The sequence below is a fragment of the Lepidochelys kempii genome, chromosome 15 (genome assembly GCF_965140265.1).
Source record: "Lepidochelys kempii isolate rLepKem1 chromosome 15, rLepKem1.hap2, whole genome shotgun sequence".
NCBI classification, from domain to species: domain Eukaryota; kingdom Metazoa; phylum Chordata; order Testudines; family Cheloniidae; genus Lepidochelys; species Lepidochelys kempii.
Genome location: NC_133270.1, coordinates 3,307,093 through 3,326,410, shown reverse-complemented (window position 1 = coordinate 3,326,410; position 19,318 = coordinate 3,307,093). Strand labels below are relative to the sequence as shown.

The window sequence follows — 19,318 nt, the reverse complement described above, 5'->3', positions numbered from 1 at the left end:
GGTGGGGAGCTGCCATATGGCTGACCGGAATGGTGACCGGAGGGCAATATGCTGCTGGGACTCGAGAAGTGCAGCGGAGATCTGTGTAGGCTCTCTCCGGATACATTCGAGCTGAGAATGGGAGCAAGGGCCAGATCCCTCTGCATGGCAAACCCCCCACTGGCCCAGACAGACCCTTCTCCATCCCAAACATTCCTACGCTATTCCCCGGAGTAACAGCCACCCTCCGAGGGGCAAACAGCCACCAGTTTAAGAGTAAAGACAAGTGTCAGTGGACAAAAAGCTAAGGCTGCAAACTCCAGTTCCAGCTCCTGGGTGCTGGCTCTCAGCGGACAATGGGACTGGGGCGGGGTCACGTAGGGCTCCGGGAGGACTTGGGACAGCATGGAGAATGGGAGGCGGGAATCTCACCCTCTCACCTCAACTCCCAGCTGCGACACACCCTCCCCAGCCACTTCCCTGTGCTAAGTACGCAGGGCCTGATCCCCGCTGGGTTCCACCAGGTGACAGCGGCATAAAGCTGCCCTGGAGCAGAGGACAGTAGGCCCCGTCAGCTTCCAGGTACCATCCCCCAGAAATCTGCCAGGGCTCAAAGGGTTAACCCTGGGATTGCATTGCTGAGTGCCCCAATATGAGACAAACCTTCCATTGTCTTTGATGCCTCCCAGCTCATCCCCCGTGAAACACAGAGATCCACCCCACAGAGCCAATAGCAGCAGGATCCCATTTTGCCAGACAGGCTAGTGTATGGTCTAGTAGCTTTGTTATGAGTCCGTTCTACGGGAACTGCCGACAACGGGCCCTCATGGGGTGCTCGGCACATGCCGATGCCAGCGGTCACCTTTCCCTTACAAACGCCATACTGCGGCTGCAGGGAAAGAAGCAGCCGTTTCGCTGAACAGACTGGCTCCAGGGAAGGGGTGTGATCCAAGGACCACATGGCAATGAGGGAGGCTAGCTGGCTTGGGTGACCTTGTGCTCACTGCTGTCAACCTGGGCCAGGATGGTAGTGGCCAAAAACTGTTACCACCAGGGGGCTGTTCAGAGGCTGGGGTGAAGCGAGTTTGAGGGGTCTCAGCCCCGGTCCCAGTGAGCAGGCGTCCCCCACACTGGACTGTCAGCACGTCAGCAGTGTAGGCCTGAATGGGCACCGGAGAATGAAATACCTCCCCGAGTGCCTTGCGCTGCCTCAGCCACCCCCAGCAGCCAGCTCCAGTGCAGCATCCCAGGCTGTCCGGAGCAGGATAGTCACTGGATTTCCCTGACACCCAGCGGTGCCCAGCGAGCAAGGGCCTCACTCAGTCTCCAGTCCGGGCACTGGGCTGCTCTCTCTCTCTAGCTGACACCGGAAGCAAGCCCCAGCCCCCCACCTGTCTCCTCCCTGACTTACTCCACCGAGGGATTTTCAGAAGTGCTCAGCATTGGCCTAACTCAGCTCCTGCTGACGTCAACGGTTAAACCGTCCACTGGTTCCAGCAGGGGCAGGCAGGCCAACCCCTCACCCCTCCTAAGGGGTCCTGGACCCACAGTGTGAGCCCCCAGAGCCCTCCGCAGTCTGGTGCCGGCCTCCAGTCATTGCCCTGCCGGACAGAGGGGGGACTAGTTTGATGCCCTCTTGCATCCCTTATTGATTTGTGAACACTCAGCCCAGCTCCAGAGCACTATGCCGAGGAGGCGAGTTTACTCTCCCCACTTTACAGGGGAGCTGGGCCCAGCACAAACGTGGGTGCCACCCGCCAGCACCCTCACAGAAATGGCACTTTTTGTGCAGTGCGTCACTCTGGGTGTGGAAGGGACATCAGGGATTCACCCGAGGGTCCACAGCAGCTCAGGAGCAGAGCTGGGAGCAGCTCTCACATCTCCTGCCCCTTTAGCCCAGAGCACTGGCCACTGGGGACACGCTGCCACCCTCCATTTCTGGGCTTGCTCGCGGAAGCTAGAGACATGGGCTAGAGCCCTGCACTTCAAAGCCCCAACGAGGAGCAGAGGTCTGGCTGCTGGCGGTGGTAGGGCCCCTCACACTATCTGTGGAATCTCTCTTCCCGCCCTCCCCAGCTATTCACTTACGTCTCCAGCTCCGCATTCAGCTCCTCCTCAAACTTGCGGGCCAGCTTGCAGGTGGTCTGGTCTTTCCAGTGGGCCATGCTCCTCTGGATGGCCCGCAGCTCGTTGTCCTTCTCCCGCAGCTGCTGGCACAGCGTCTGCTGCTCCCCGCCCCCAGCCTCCTTCAGCTGGCTGCGCCGCAGGCTGGCAACCTCCTGGAGGTGCTCCTGCAGGATGAGGCCAGTCAACACAGCTGGTCCCAGGCCTCACATGCCCATTGTCCTCCCCACCCACCCTTGGCCAGAGGAACCGACGGGTGGGGGCCTCATCATGTCTCTCACTCGTGAAAGAAGCTAGACACAGGCTGCTGCAGTGCTTGGACCCAGATCTGAAGGTTTGGGGAGGGCAGTTCAGATCCAGGCTCATCTCGGTTTTATCGGAGAAGCCTTCCACCCCGGGGGAGGCATGGCCTGGAGGATGGGGCACGGGCTGGAAGCTGGGATCCTGGCAGCCCATGAATAGGGAAGGTGCTAGAGACCTCCCCTCCACTGACCCAACAGTGAGGAACCTGAATGGCCTGCCCCTGTACTCCAGCCTTTCCCTTCTCAGCCACACAGAGCCACCAGAAGGAATGTCCTTATGGGTGGGAGAGGCAACCCAGAGGGCTGCAGCAGAGATCCTGGGGGTGGGGTGGGGAGATGAAGGTGGTTGCCTGGGGGCAGAAGTGAGAGTCTGCAGGGGAGACCACTTAGGGTCCACACCCTTCCTCCCCCTCTGGAAGCAGCAGAATCTGGGAATCCAGCCCCAGGTGTCCAGCAGCGAAAGGCTGGGCTATGGCCTGCTGTGCTACCCGGCCCAGTCTCAGCATCTCTTTTGGTGGTGTGAAGCATCAAGCACAATCCCTGCTGAGCTCTACAGGGAGGCCAGGCTGAAGAGTGCTGGGTGCAGCTCAGCCTCACGGGACGGGGGAGTGGGAGGAGTGCCCCCCAGGGCAGCTCCGTGCCAGGCTCCCAGAGGGACGTACTTGGATCAGTCGCTCCTTCAGGGCCTCCAGGGCTTCCTTGCTCTCCAAGTGAAGCTGCTCTCGCTGCTGCCTCAGCTCCCACTCCTGCAGGTAGAAGGGACTCGCTGCTGTCAGGGTGAAGTCACACAACCTTGATGGCCACCCGCTGCCCATACACTGATGTAGCTTAGGGGTGGTGCTATGGTTGGCCACAAAGGCACCTTTAATGGCTTCTCTCCTCTGCCAGGTTGTTTCCACCCTCCTCTCCCTTTCCTGCAGGCAGCTGTCTGCTCAGCACTAGAAGCACTGGGGGGGCCATTCAGCTCAAGAGCTGGTCCCTGCGGTGACACCAGACCCTAGATCTTGTGGATAAATTGGAGAGAGTCCAGCGAAGGGCAACAAAAATGATTAGGGGACTGGAACACATGAGTTATGAGGAGAGGCTGAGGGAGCTGGGATTGTTTAGCCTGCAGAAGAGAAGAATGAGGGGGGATTTGATAGCTGCTTTCAACTACCTGAAAGGGGGTTCCAAAGAGGATGGCTCTAGACTGTTCTCAATGGTAGCAGATGACAGAACGAGGAGTAATGGTCTCAAGTTGCAGTGGGGGAGGTTTAGATTGGATATTAGGAAAATCTTTTTCACTAAGAGGGTGGTGAAACACTGGAATGCGTTACCTAGGGAGGTGGTAGAATCTCCTTCCTTAGAGGTTTTTAAGGTCAGGCTTGACAAAGCCCTGGCTGGGATGATTTAACTGGGAATTGGTCCTGCTTTGAGCAGGGGGTTGGACTAGATGACCTTCTGGGGTCCCTTCCAACCCTGATATTCTATGATTCTATGTTTTATATTGAGCATTTAGAGAGGGGACAAATGGACTGTTGCAATTCATATGGCAAAGGGATCTGTGCCAAGCACATGGTATATTCAACTCCATGGAGCCCTCCATGTCTGGATTTCAGGGACGCTGCTGCTCCCACCATAGCACTGTGCCAAGGAGCTGGCCCTCCTCAGAATCTAGTTACAGGTTGCCAGAGAGGCAGGGCTCAGGGCATGAGGCCAGTAACCCCAGGGGCATTGCTGACTTTCTATTAGCCCAGCAGCACCCTCTCCAGCTGAAATCACTGTCCTGTTGTGCTGGGCGCTGATAGATAGGGTAAGACAAGCCCTGCCCTGAGGAGCTTACATACTAAATAGACAAGAGAGACACAGGGTCTATCAGCCTTGAGTCAGGCCAGGGCGCCATCTAGAACCACATCCTGCCTCAGGCAGTGGCCACTTCCTGATGCATCAGCAAAAGAAAAAGGAAAAGCCCACAATGCATCTGGCCAAATGTACTGCCCATAGAGGGGAACACTGCTCCTGCCTCTGTGGCTAGCAGCTTCTGCCCTGAAGCATGAGGCCACTTGTCCTGGCCAGCATAACCACCAACGTCAGCAAACCACCCAGCCCCTTTGAAAGCCCCACCATGGCATTTGGCTCTGTGGGAAATGAAACAATCTCTCCCCCCACAGTTCTCTCGAATCACCTTCTCCTCCTGGAAGTGAAGCATGGTGCGTTTCTGAGCTTCCAGCTCCTGCTGCAAGGCTCCAAGGTAGCGCTGGGTCTCCTCGCTCACTCCCTGCAGGAGCTGGAGTGCGTGGCTGGTCGACAGGGCAGATGGGCTCCTGGAGGAAACAAGCAGTGGTTTGGGACGTAACCCGTCTGGGCCGCCACGGATCAGCTGTGTGGGACTGACCCTGGCATCTCAGGATCTCACGGCATGCGCTTCTCCTACCTAAGCTAAAGGACTCAGAGTCTGCTGCAGCCTCGTAAATCTCTAGCCACGAACTACGAGATACTAGAGGGGAGCAGAGCCCAGCACTGTGCCAGGAGGGGCTACGCCGACGGCACTCCCAGCTGAGCTCCCGCTGGCAGAGCCCGCTTGGGAATGGTGCTGTCAGATTCGCTTCCCTAGGGGAGACCCGGATTGACATCCCTGTGCTGCCACAGACCCCCTGAGTGACCTTGGCCAGCGTCTTCCGGCTCAGTTCCCTCTGTGCAATGAGAGCAAGCCTGCCTTAGTACACAGGAAGGCTGTGAGGACAAATACACTAAAGATGGTGAGGCACCCAGATACCATGGGGATGGACACCCTAGACAGACAGATTCAAACAAGGTTCTCCTCCCAGCTCTCAGGCTAGACGTAGCTGTCTAGCATCTACTCCTGGCCAGGGCCGGTGCAAGGATGTTTCGTGCCCTAGGCCAAACTTCCACCTTGCGCCCGCCCCGCCCCAGCCCTGCGGCAGCTCCCCGCCCCCCCTCGCCCTGAGGCGCCCCCCCTGCGGCAGCTCCCCATCCCCCCCACCCCGCCCTGAGGCACCTCCCCTGCGGCAGCTCCCCGCCGCCCCGTCTCTCCCTCCCTCCCCTCGGCCCGGGGAGCCGCGTGCGGCAGCTCCCCGCCCCAGCTCACCTCTGCTCCGCCTCCTCCCCGAGCACGCCGCCGCCGCCACATCTCCCGCCTCCCAGGCTTGCGGCGCCAATCAGCTGTTTGGCGGCAAGCCTGGGAGGGAGAGAAGCAGAGCGGGGCGGGGCTCAGGGGAGGAGGCGGAGCAGAGGTGAGCTGGGGCGGGGAGCAGTTCTCCTGTGCGTCCCGTCCCCGCCCCTGTTACTTGCTGCAGGCAGCCCTCCCCGCACCCCCCTGCCCCAGCTCTCCTCCGCTCCACCGCCTCCCCGGAGCGCGCTTTTGGCCGCCCCCAACCACTTGGCGCCCTTGGCGACCGCCTAGTTCCCCTAGTTGCACCGGCCCTGCTCCTGGCACAGCGGCTTGTACGTGGAAGCCCCATTGGAAGATGTGGGCACCAGCCCTGGAATTTGTGGCCCTACCGCCCTGGGGAACCCCCGCAGAGGCTCACGCATCAGAAGGCCTCAGGCAGGGCTGTCCCTAGCTATTCTGGGGCCTTACGCAGCCCCCCCTGCAGGTAGTTGTAGCCGTGTCAGTCCCAGGATATTAGACACAAGGTAGGGGAGGTGAGATCTTTCACTGGACCAACTTCCTGATGCTCCAGCAAAAGGCAATGAACGTGTCTCCCACACCAAGAGAAGTTGATCCAGGAAAGGACCCTATCTCCCCCTCCTTGTCTCCCTGGTGACTGTTATCATCTGTACTTCAGCCACACCCAGGAACCCACCTCGCTGTGCTAAGCCCCGTACAAACCCAGCTCAAACTGACTGCAAGCTCTTTGGGGGGGGACCACCTAAGTATAAGACAGACAGGTGGGGAGCCCCAGGAAACCATGAGGTTATAGTGTGATGGTGGTGATCCCGCTGTGGGGCGAGCTGGGGGCCCATAGACAGCTGACTCCGGCAGGGAAAGGGGCAGCCAGTGGGTGGGGTGAGCATTGGTTCAGGGCATGCTCTCCACTGCAGCTTCAGGTGGGGATGCTCCTACAGAAGTCCTGGTGGCAATGAAAGCTTCCATGGGAGGAGGGGGGGCAGTGGACACACCGGCTGTTCTCAGCAGAGGGTGTGGATCCAGCCCTAAGACAATGACCTTCAGGACACAGTGAGTGAAATTCCCCCCTGGGCAGAGGGCCAGCATAAGGCCTGGGCACCACGGAAGCCTAGGCTGGCCTTCTGCCCAAACGTGAATTTCCCAGGAGGAGCAGAACAAATGCAGCTGAGCCTGATTGCCATTGGTCAGCGCTGGGCAAGATGGCAGGGTTTTGGCCTCCAAAGACATTACAAACCATGCTGCATTCAAGAGGTTAAAGGGTCTCACCCATGTGCCATCTGCCCCCTGGCTCTCTCAGGAAGCAGGTCCTGGAGGCGTTGGCATGCCAAGCCAATCTCCCTGGCCCGGGAGCGCTCGGCCTGCTCGGCTTGGGACTGTGCCTCCCACTCCCAGAAGGACATTTCATTCTGCTCAGCCCGCAAGTGGCTCTGCTCCTCCTCCAGCTGCTGCAGCCTTGCTCGCAGCCGGTTGCTCTCATGAGCCCTCTCCTAGGGTGAGGGACACAAAAACAGAGGAGTTAGCAACAATGCACTGGGAAGGAAATTTCTGTTCTTCCAGGACTCCCGGCTCCGAGCACTGCAGCACATCTGGATTGCTGTGACTGCAGGACTCCCGACTTCGAGCACTGCAACACATCTGGATTGCTGCCACCGCAGGACTCCCGGCTCCGAGCACTGCAGCACATCTGGATTGCTGTGACTGCAGGACTCCCGACTTCGAGCACTGCAGCACATCTGGATTGCTGCAATCGCAGGACTCCCGGCTCCAATCACAGCAGCACATCTGGATTGCTGCGACCGCAGGACTCCTGGCTCCGATCACAGCAGAACATCGGGATTGCTGTGACTGCAGGACTCCCAGCTCCGAGCACTGCAGCACATCTGGACTGCTACAGCCCCAAGGCTCTCAGCTATGTGGCACATGTAGATGCAGCTTCCCTTTCCTGCAGTGCAGGTAATGTGGGTTTGTTCCTACCTGCTGGGAGGGCCCATTACAGCCAATTGCTCAGTAGGGGATGAAGTCCCATTCACAACAGTCAAGACACAGACACACTGGGATAGGACAGAACGATCCATGTTCAAGCAGGCTGGGTCAATTGGTGGTGGGGAGGGATGAGCTTTGGGCCAGTGGCTTCCCTCCTGCAGGGGAGTCAGGTCTAATCCTCCTCCATGTCCAGGAGCCCCTAAAATCCTCATCCCCCCACTCTCTGTCACACTCCCTGTGATTGTGGGCTGGCCTGGCAGCCATCCCCACCTGCTCCAGCTTCTCGCTCAGTCTCCTTAGTGCCTCCGTCTTCTCCTCCTGCAGCAACGTCCACTGCTCTTCCAGGGCCTCCTGCTTCTCCCGCTGGAGTGAGCGGCTGTGGACTTCCAGCTCCTGAATTCTCTGCAACACAAGATGGGAGCAACCTGCTGTAACTCCAGCCATCCCATCCCCTGCCTTTCCCCAGTGAGCCCTCTTCAGGCTGGCACGCACTCTGTCCTGCGGGAAACCACATCACGACACACTGGCTTTGCCACAAGCTGATTGCCACTCATGGCCTACTCCACGTACAGCACAGGGAGGCCAGCTTAGCCTGAAACACAGCACAGTACATGGGAGATAAAGTGACATCAAAGAATCAGCTACTGGCCCTTGCTCAGTGCAGATTCCTGAGGTGTACGGTCTGGTAAGATGGGTTCTGGGCCCCACTCTGCTCCTGACCAATGTCTGGTGCTGGGCAAACAACTTCCCTGCTCGGGCCTCAGTTTCTCATCTGTAAAATGGGGATGATAATACTTCCCTACTGATCTCCACAGCAGGGTCTGAGCAAGCGGGTTCCTTTATGTTTATAAACTGATTTACAAATATAAACCCTAATTAGTAGCAGTAGTAATCCTGCATTGTGACAGAATATGTCCTCATGTCCACACCCTACACAGTTTTGTACAAAATATACCTTGTGAGGTACCATCTGAAAACTCATAATTTGCTGATCAGTAAGGTCATGGCAAAATGCACGAAGCCGTGTTATCTGTGAAGTTATAAACGTAATTTGATATCATGACTAAAAGTATGTTTTCCAGAGAAGATTGGGGAGTGTCCAAACCAGTTCCTCAGAGACAAAGCCCAAGCTGCTGCCTCAGCCAGATGTAAACAAGGCTGCTAAGTTGCCATTCTTTGGCAGTAAAGGGGGCAGGGGGAAAAAAATCTACATCTTAGCAAAGAAACAGGATGGAGTTCCCGTCCACACAGGCTGCCTATTGCCATGTTCCAGCTGGAAATGCTTCTCAAAGGGGGAACAGGACTATAAAAAGAAGGGGCAGATACTCCCAGGCACCCCTCCTTCACCGTCTCTCTCTGTCCACTGATTCGCTGCATGAGAAGGGACAAAGGAAGCAGCCATTAAACAGAACAAGGGCTCCTGGCCTAAGAAGTTTGGTCAGTAAGACTCTTGAGAGCATGTGGTGAGAAAACTTTGCTTTGAATTTAACATAGATAAATTAGGCACCAGTTGCATTTTATCTTTATTTTTCTGGTAATTATTTCTGACTTTTATGCCTCATGACATGTACTCACTTAAAATCTCTCTCTTTGTAGTTAATAAACTTGTTTTATTGTTTTATCTAAACCAGTGTGTTTAAATTGAAATGTCAGGGAAACTCCATTTGTGGCAACGAAGTGTGCATATTATTCCTATTAAAGAAATATGGACTTTATGAATTTGTATTGTCCAGGAGAGGACTAGGCAGTACAGGACCTACATTTCTGGGGGGAAATCTAGGATGGGGGGGTGTTGAGGTCACCCTGCAGTATAACCAAGGCCGGTGAGAGCCAAGGTGTAGCTGGGAGTGACTTGCATGCTGGAGGCTATTTGTGGGCAGGCCAGACTGGAGGCTACAGCAGCAAAGCAGTGCAAAGGGCACCCCAGGTTAGAGGGCAGGTCTCATTAGTCTGGATTGTACCCTGGATACATCACAAAATTATTAACAGTAGTAATCCTGCACCCATGAGCTCTGTCAGTACCTCCCCATCACTCTGCCAGCACCTCCCCATCCAGTGGAGCCACTGGAAAATTGCAGAATATTTTTCCAGCCATTTTTTGATGCTACAAGCTCTTTTAAAAAGAATCATAAACATAGCACCTCTTTGCAGCTCCCTGGGAAAGATGATTGTGCCCGATCAGCAGGGTCAGGGGAACATTTCATTTCCTAGCTCTGTGAAGTGTCTTAGAAGTCAGAGCCTCTGCCGCAAAGAAATGGGAAGAGTGGTTCGGACCCCTCTGCCTTCAATGTGGCTTTGCACAGGTTTGCTAAAGCACAGCACACTGTGGGACGAGAAGCAAGCCAGACCATTGGCTCACCACGTAAACATATGACAGCACTTTGCACTGACAGCACTGTGCAGCAGAAGATCTCAAAGCACTTCCGAGAGGTGGGTGAAGTATTATTATCCCTATTTTACAGCTGGGAAAACTGAGGCAAAGGCCCTATCTAGACCAGGGTTTCTGGTTGTGTTGTAAAACGTTAATTTCAAATTAACATGAATTAACCCACATGACTGTAAATGCAACTAGAAAAGGAGTACTTGTGGCACCTTAGAGACTAACCAATTTATTTGAGCATAAGCTTTCATGAGCTACAGCTCACTTCATCGGATGCATACTGTGGAAAGTGTAGAAGATCTTTTTATATACACACAAAGTATGAAAAAATACCTCCTCCCACCCCACTCTCCTGCTGCTAATAGCTTATCTAATGTGATCACTCTCCTTACAATGTGTATGATAATCAAGTTGGGCCATTTCCAGCACAAATCCAGAAAAGCTTATGCTCAAATAAATTGGTTAGTCTCTAAGGTGCCACAAGTCCTCCTTTTCTTTTTGCGAATACAGACTAACACGGCTGCTACTCTGAAACCTGTCCTAAATGCAACTAGTGACTCTTCACGAAGGTTTGGTGCTGGTGGTGGTTCACACAATGCTGAGCCCTAGAGTGAACCACAACCAGGATCAAACAACTGTGTCCTGGAGCAACCTTTACAGCTGAGTTAGTTAGCAATTAACCTGTGCTGGCACCCAAGCACAGAGAAAGGATGGCTCAGCGGCTCAGGCGCTAGCCTGGGAACTGTGAGACCTGGGTTTGAATCCTGGCTCTTCCATAGACTTCCTGTGTGACCGAGGCAAGTCACTTCATCTCCCTGTGCTACAGTTTCCCCCCATATAACTGGGAAGATAGCCCTGCCCTGTGGAGGTGTTTACACTAAAAACAGTGAGGTGCTCAGATGCTGTGGAACTGGGGAATGTAGACATGCAAAAGAGCTCAGAAGGCAAGGCTGGTGCAGTGATGTGCCCCAGGCTCCACAGCAAGTCACTGGCTCGAGTGGGAAGAGAACCTGGTAGCTCTGGCTTGAATTCTGTAGCCAGTCTGTCTTTGCGTGGATGAAGGTTTACAGAGACACCCACCTTCTGGAACTCCAGGGTTTTATTCTGCAAAACGGACACCGTCCTCCTCTCTTTGTCCAGGGCCTCAGCGTGCGCGCTCTGGCTCTGCTCTTCCAGCGTCCCACGCTGCACCTGGAGCGCTTCCCTCTTCTCAGCTTCCCACTTCTTTTGCTCTTGAAGCAGAGCACTCTGAACCTAGGGTCTCGCACAGCAGGGACCTCGGTGAGCTCCCCCAAGGAAGTGGAACAGAGCTAGCTGCTCATGGGGGCGCACATCATGTTTGAGCAGCACTGTCATCAGGAGGAGGCATAAGGAAACACCGCTGAGCCAGGGAGACACGTGAAATACCAGCGCAGGGACAGCAAAGGGGTCCGTTTCGCTGCAGAGCAGCTACAGCCTGGGCAGCAGTGCAAGCTTCCCCCCACAGCACTTAGGTGGGGAAAGTTAATTCAGATTGAGGTAGGGTGTGAATTTAAAGCCTGAACAACTCCATGTGCGGACGCTCTTATGCCAGTGGATTAGACTCAACCGAAACAAGGCACTCTGATTCTGGAATAAGAGCATCCACGCATGGCTATTCAGGGAGCTATTCTGGATTAACTCCATATGTAGTCAAGCCCTGAGGCTGGGGCTCAACCCTGATCTGGAGAGACCGCCTCTAGGGCAGAGAAAGGGATTCCTGCCATTTGCGTGTCCTAGCCAACCCACAGCCTTCCCGGTGAGACTCCCAGCCAGATGCCAGCCAGCCCCAGCTGTAAGGCAGAGGTTTCTAAGCAGCTGCCTATGCATGACGGCAATTTCTGAAGCATGGACACCCCTCCCCAGCTCACTTCAGACAGTCCCCGAACTACAGCTGCACGGTAACAACTTCCAGTGGCTGGACTGACGTCAGAGCCCTACAGGAAATAGGCTCCACACTGCCTCCCCAGCCCCCTGAGCCAGTCGCCTTTGCATGGACTGTACCGTCTCCTTGGCTTCCTGCTTCAGCTCTCTGACCAGCTGCTCTGTAGACTCCTTCTGTCGCTGCATGGCCTCCCGCTGCCTCCGAATATCTTCATCTCGGGCCTCGGTAGAATTGTAAAGAGAAGCCCACTGAATTCACTGCCCACTGGATCCTCTGCTCCAGGTCCAGCTCTCCACGGGCTGAAGCGCTGGGAGGGCTACGACCTTCTACCCCTGTGCCCCCTACACCCAGGGATTCTGGCCACCCCTGCAGGGTTTAGTACTCAGGGCCAGTACTAAAGGGAGGGGTCCAGAGGAGACAGGACCATTGTCCCACCTCATGCCATGGTGCTCAGCAGTGGCTTCAGGGGGAGAAGAGTGCATTGCAGGCTCTCCCAGGGCTGTGCTCCACAGGAGCTGTGTCACAGCACCCCCTGGAGCTTCCCCTGGGTCAGTGCAGCTCCTCACTGCTCAGGTCTGTGCCTCAATGATTCAAACAGACCCCCTGACTCTCGAAAGCCCTGGCTGCAGCCATGTCCAGGGGCCTTCATGGCAACGTCCAGGTGCAGCATTGCCCAGCCCTGTAAAACACCACAACAGAGCAGCAGTCCCCACAGCCCCTGGGCGCCCCCACCTGGACTGTATGGAGTTGGGGGGCTGGAATCCAGGGTTGCAGAGTCTTGGGCGACAGACACCTTCTCACTGCCACTGGGAGCCATGAGAAGCAGCACCTAACAATTACTGGAGGGTTAGACACCACAGCACGTCCGCCCAAAGAGGCCAGAGCAACGGAACCCTGTGGCCACCTGACTGGTCCACACCAACTATTTAAACCAGGAAGCTGGCCCAGGGAGCAGAGCAACGTGAAGACTCTGGCTTGCTCCTGTTGCAGACTTGCCTTTCATCCCAACTTGCTCCTGCCTTCAACCCCAGCCTGGCTTGAGCTCAGTACCCGTCTCCTGACTCAGCTTGGTAACTAGTCTCCATCCCTGCCTTCAGCCCAGTGGACACTACTGTGTCCGGCCACATGCACCCTGCCATTATACAGACAGAGTGGGGGACCTGAAAAGGGAAGGACTGTTTGTGGAAAACACAGCTGGTCTGGCCAGTGCCCTTCTGTGCTTCAGTTTTTATCACAACAAACATCTGGCTTTGAATTAGGGATCTCCATGTTCCTCTGCCCAGGCAGCCAGCTGCTGGTCCTCAGCATGGAGGAAGCATTGTCTGATAGTTAGAACAAGGGACTGAGACTCAGGGGATGGTGAGTTCTAGTCCCAGCTCTGTCTTGGACTTGTTGCGTGCCTGCGGGCATATCTCTGTCCCGTTCCCTGCCTCAGTTTCCCCATCTGTAGCATGGGGATAGTAATACTCACCCACCTCATGGACTAGAGGTTTCGTTCGCTCAGGTTTCTACAGAGCACTGAGGTTACCAGGGTGGAGGACACTGGAGATGGGCAGCACTTTCGTTATCAGCTATTCTGGGGAGCTCACCACAGCCTGCTGCCACAGAAACGACTGCCTCAAGTGAAGCAAAGTCCAGGATCTAGAACAACTGGGGCACGTGGGCAAAGGCCTCTTCCCTGCCAGCAAAGGCCAGCAGATATGGGGACACGGGTTCGTCTTACAGTATGGACTGGAATGAGACCCCCCCAGCTCATTCAGGGGATGCTCTCTGGCCTATGTTATGCAAAGGCCCTTTGTTTTCTGCTTGTCTATATATAAATTTCCCCGGAATTTATCTGTGTTTGTCCAAAATTTAACAAATGGTAAAAGGAAAATGGGTAAAAACTCAAAACAAAGGGCAGTGGGCTGGGGTGGGGAGGCGTGCTAGATATTCACGGGGGCCAAGCAGGGAGAGGGAGGGGAGTACTCATGATGCCAATCTTGCCAATAGTGCCAATCTTTAAAAAAGGGAAGAAGGAGGATCCAGGGAACTACAGGCCAGTCAGCCTCACCTCAGTCCCTGGAAAAATCATGGAGCAGGTCCTCAAAGAATCAATCCTGAAGCACTTGCATGAGAGGAAAGTGATCAGGAACAGCCAGCATGGATTCACCAAGGGAAGGTCATGCCTGACTAATCTAATTGCCTTTTATGATGAGATTACTGGTTCTGTGGATGAAGGGAAAGCAGTGGATGTATTGTTTCTTGACTTTAGCAAAGCTTTTGACACGGTCTCCCACAGTATTCTTGTCAGCAAGTTAAGGAAGTATGGGCTGGATGAATGCACTATAAGGTGGGTAGAAAGCTGGCTAGATTGTCGGGCTCAACGGGTAGTGATCAATGGCTCCATGTCTAGTTGGCAGCCGGTACCAAGTGGAGTGCCCCAAGGGTCGGTCCTGGGGCCGGTTTTGTTCAATATCTTCATAAATGATCTGGAGGATGGTGTGGATTGCACTCTCAGCAAATTTGCGGATGATACTAAACTGGGAGGAGTGGTAGATACGCTGGAGGGGAGGAATAGGATACAGAAGGACCTAGACAAATTGGAGGATTGGGCCAAAAGAAATCTGATGAGGTTCAATAAGGATAAGTGCAGGGTCCTGCACTTAGGATGGAAGAATCCAATGCACCGCTACAGACTACAGACTAGGGACCGCTACAGACTAGGGACCGAATGGCTAGGCAGCCGTTCTGCGGAAAAGGACCTAGGGGTGACAGTGGATGAGAAGCTGGATATGAGTCAGCAGTGTGCCCTTGTTGCCAAGAAGGCCAATGGCATTTTGGGATGTATAAGTAGGGGCATAGCGAGCAGATCGAGGGACGTGATCGTTCCCCTCTATTTGACATTGGTGAGGCCTCATCTGGAGTACTGTGTCCAGTTTTGGGCCCCACACTTCAAGAAGGATGTGGATAAATTGGAGAGAGTCCAGCGAAGGGCAACAAAAATGATTAGGGGTCTAGAACACATGACTTATGAGGAGAGGCTGAGGGAGCTGGGATTGTTTAGCCTGCAGAAGAGAAGAATGAGGGGGGATTTGATAGCTGCTTTCAACTACCTGAAAGGGGGTTCCAAAGAGGACGGAGCTCGACTGTTCTCAATGGTAGCAGATGACAGAACGAGGAGTAATGGTCTCAAGTTGCAGTGGGGGAGGTTTAGATTGGATATTAGGAAAAACTTTTTCACCAAGAGGGTGGTGAAACACTGGAATGCGTTACCTAGGGAGGTGGTAGAATCTCCTTCCTTAGAGGTTTTTAAGGTCAGGCTTGACAAAGCCCTGGCTGGGATGATTTAACTGGGAATTGGTCCTGCTTCGAGCAGGGGGTTGGACTAGATGACCTTCAGGGGTCCCTTCCAACCCTGATATTCTATGATTCTATGATTCTATGCAGCAGTCGGGTGGCCTCGGCTGCTGAGATCCGGGTCCCTGCCCCTCTCACTTCCCCACTGTGCAGAGGAAGCAGATGGGGCTGTGCTGACGGCCCAGGTCAGGAGGAGTCTGTCTGGCAGGCGTCAGGCCTCATGGGGTGCAGCCTTGACTCCCTGAGTGCCGAGTTCCTGCTGGCCTCCCCCGCAGAGGAGGGTAACTATCAGCTGGTGGCTGCTGCAGCTGTGCAGTGGGGGAGAAAGACGGGCAGGGAGCCTGGCCCCGGCAGCTGAGACCACCTGCACAGAACCCAGTCCACTTCCCCCGCTGGACAGAGCCCACTGCTGTCTCTGGCCCTGCAGCACGACACCAGGCAGCAGGGAAGGGCAGGGTCACGAGGGTGCTCTGTCCGGCAGGGGGCCAGTACGCATGGGATGCAGCCTCCTGCTCCCCTCTGATGCAGGAGACTTTTCAGCTGCTCTGTTCTGTGTAAGACCTACAGCACTGAGAGCGCTGGGCTGCCACCACGAGCGACAGCAGGGAGAGATCAGAATTAAACTTGTGTAAAACAAGAAAAATAGGGGGGTGACAGTGAGTCATAGCGTCAGGATACACTGACACGTGGACAGCTGTTTATAATAACAGAGACTTAATAATTAACGAGGGTGGTTTTAGGTGGCTAGCAATGACAAGATGGCGATCACAAGCAGCCAGAGAAATCCAAAATGGAGGTCTGGGAGAGATTTGGCCAAGCCAGCAGACTGAGGTGAGACAAAGGAACCTCCAAAACCTGAAGGGGGGGTGGGGGGGTCAGTTAAGCATAACACTGGTTCTCAATCAGGTCCAGCGTCTAAGGCGCAGGTCTCCAATCAGGTCTAGCTTTGATTGACAGATCGTGAGCTTACACCTGATTGGCGAGAACAGGGGCGTAGCCACGGGTGGGCCACAGGGGTGTCGTGCTGCCGCAGTGGCCCAGCGCATGACTCGGGCACCTGAAACCCAGGTCGGCGCAGGGGCAGGGCTGGGGCCCCCTGACTCCACAGGCTGGGAGAAGGTGAGTCATCCCAGGCAGGGGCTGTGCCTCGTGGGGGCAGGTCTGGGTGCGGGGGGTGCTGGGGCCAGAGCCGGGCCGGGCGCCGAGGTGCATGACTGGGCTGGGCAAGGGCAGGGCACCAGAGACCAGGGCAGCTGCACGCAGTGCAGGACAGACGGGGATAGCAACGCTGGCAGGAAAGGGAGGCGTGGCCAGCCGGGCAGATGGATACTAAGCCGGGGTCAGGAGGAGTGGGCAGAGCTTGAGCCCTGGCCCTCTTTGCCACATGGACAGCCTGTGTGCCCCAGGCAGCCTCGTCTTCTGGTGCCGGCTGAGCAGTAAGGACTGGCTGGAGGGGCCCCCCGATCCCTCCTGTGCCCCAGCCAGCCCCATCCCTGCACCTCCAGCTCCAGGCTCTGTGACGTCCCTCATTTCTTCCGCCTCACCCATGTCGCACGCCCCCCTGGGTCCTGCCCCTTCCCCCAACTCCAGCCCCTGGCCTCTGCCTTCCCCCATCCAGCCCCCTCACCCCTGTTTTTCCTTCCTGCTTTGGATAAACTTTCTCTCTTCCCAAGATGGCGAGACTCAGGAAACCTGTGTCCCTGACTGGGTACCCTGCAAGCCTTTGCCTTTGGACTTTGCTCAACTGAAGGGGGCGGGGCGGGATCAGTGCATATTATCTCCCCTCTGCCCTAAGGAATGTGGGGAATTTTCAGCCCAAAGGGGGGAACCTCTTTTACCCCAGCAGCTACCCACACTAGAGCATGGTGGTGGGTCCTTGCCCCATGGATGTGCCCAGCTTGGCTGGTGAAGCCCTGTGTCTGGGAGTACCAGGGCTAGGAAGAGGGCATGGCGTCGGGGGAGAAGCTGAGCTAGCATGATCTGTTGGGGCCCACCCAAATTTCCACTCCTAGCTACGCCACTGGGTGGGAATGCTTGGGATTGTAAAAAATAACCAGGCAGAACAGGCCAAAATCTATCTACAAGGCAGAAAGCTGACAGGCTTGAGTGAGTGGGAGTGGAAGGCACTGGAGTGAACATTAGGAGCATCAGAAGCTGAAAAATAAGATTTGAAATCACTGAAGAATGAAGGCAGAAGCAGCAGCAGTGACAACATCAGTCCTGGCAGATCATAAGGACCTAGACAAAGCAGAGGGAAAGAGGACTGCGGGGAAGTAATCGCAACGACTCTCACCTAAAGCATAACGAGACTGTTTGAAGGAGTGTGTTTGAGATAATAAAGCTGGATAGCTGTGTGTGTATGTTTTAGTATGTATAGTCTTTAATGTTTAAGAACTTGCTGTCAGCATCCTATACGTGACTGGCCATCGCATACAGAATGTAACCACTTAAAGCTATTTTCCAGTTGTAGAATATTGCAAGTTTGGGTACTTCAATGTGTATCTGTGCTAATAGAGTTTATTATCTTGTAATATGTGTCTTAAATTGTAAGAATTTATGTTTTTGTTTCTCTAAATATGTTTTAGATTTACTGTATTAGGGTATGTTGTGTTAAATAAAGGTTATTTTTGTTTTCAAAGAATGACTTTCTGAGTGTGAATCCTTGGAGTGGAAGGCTGTATCCATGTCCTTCCAAGGGTCAACAGAGCTAGTCTAGTCCGGGGAGTCCTCCAAAAGTTGGAGAGAAACCCCCTGGTAAATCCACTAGGGTGGGCCACCCACTTTCACCAAAACCACACAAATTGAGGATTAAGCTGCAAATATAGGCAAGCCATTGTAGGGGTGTCTGGAGTCTGGTTTTGGGGGGGGAACACCCTCCTGACTTGGTGCTTCAGAGTAGCCCTGTCTGCTTCTCCTGAGAAAAATACCCAGGTCCTAAAAAAGTCAAAATTGGGTGGGGAGATCAATAAAAATCCAGATAGCGGCTTCCTCAAAACCTGGGAAATCTTTGGAGAAAATCAGTAACTACCAGAATTAAAGGGTCTTGGTTCTGCAGGAGCCCAGGCTAGATGATCACAATGGTTCCTTCTGGCCTTGGAATCCATGGCTCTACTACACTCAACCAGGTGTGTCAGATTTCGCCCTCCCTCAAACCAGGACCCACCCACTCCCCCTGCCCCCTGGGGAGCAGTTACCTCGAGCACCCTGGTGAGATTCTCCACTTCCTTCTGGAAGGAGGCGGCTTGATCCTGGAGGGCCCTGGCCTTCACCTGCTCCAAACTCTCTGCGAACTGAGAAGACAGGCATGAGAATGGGGAGCCTCTGCCTTTAGACACGAGACAAGGAGCCCTTGGGGCTCTTCCTCTCTGCCTGGAAGATCCTTTGATCCCAGGCAGTGCTTGATGGAGAACGACTGATTTCCTTGACATTACAATGCATTTAATGTACTGACAACACCACAGCTTCACCCTTAAATAGCTTTCCTCACGCATGCAGCTCAGAATGCGTTACCTGCCCCACTGTACAGGTGGGGAAACTGAGGCACAGAAAAGTGAGGGGACATGGCTATAGTCACAAACAGGTGCTCTGTCTAGGGCCTTGCTGCCTCCCCACTGCAAATGAAGCTAGGCTCCTGGCCAAAGGAGAACAAGTCAGAGAAAGAGGGGACCATTCAGCCAATTCGACGTCCAACATGTCACCCCCTACTCCAGTGACATGAGCTCATCTGCCACATCACACGACTCACACCACTGAGACACTGACACGTGGGGAGGGCCACGCAGCCACCTGTTCCTCCCAGCACTTTGCAGCTACTCCACATGGCACAAGCCAGCTTGCTGGAGGACATGCCAACAGCAGTCACCATGTCAGCTGCACACACACCTGGAGGGAACATGACACGAGTATGGGACTGCTTGATACAAACCTCCTGGAGCTCCTGCTGCTTCAGACATTGCAGCTCCTCCCTCTGCTGGGCCCACTCCAGCTCCTACAGGCACAGAAAACAGCAGCTAGCCACACTGCACACCCCGCAACCCAGCCAGCCCCCATGTTCCCGCCTGCCGATGCACAGAGCCCCATAACTGCACAGCCAGAGTCCACCGGGTTGTATGCACTGCTGGCAGGACTCCTTAGCCTCAGAGTCCTGGCTAGACTCCACTTCAGGTCATTACATTCCT

General features: G+C 54.8%; 1 protein-coding gene across 1 annotated transcript in view; it reads right to left on the bottom strand.

The window, feature by feature from the left end:
* Positions 1–19,318, bottom strand: part of LOC140898859 (uncharacterized) — an 80,389-nt gene that overhangs the window by 19,188 nt on the left and 41,883 nt on the right. The window contains exons 16-24 of the mRNA XM_073313381.1: positions 19,066–19,128; positions 18,335–18,430; positions 11,921–12,022; positions 10,979–11,152; positions 7,789–7,920; positions 6,802–7,022; positions 4,570–4,708; positions 3,068–3,151; positions 2,068–2,270 (exon numbers count right to left, since the gene is read on the bottom strand). Coding sequence (XP_073169482.1) covers positions 2,068–2,270; positions 3,068–3,151; positions 4,570–4,708; positions 6,802–7,022; positions 7,789–7,920; positions 10,979–11,152; positions 11,921–12,022; positions 18,335–18,430; positions 19,066–19,128 — 1,214 coding nt within the window. The remainder of the gene's footprint in view (positions 1–2,067; positions 2,271–3,067; positions 3,152–4,569; positions 4,709–6,801; positions 7,023–7,788; positions 7,921–10,978; positions 11,153–11,920; positions 12,023–18,334; positions 18,431–19,065; positions 19,129–19,318) is intronic.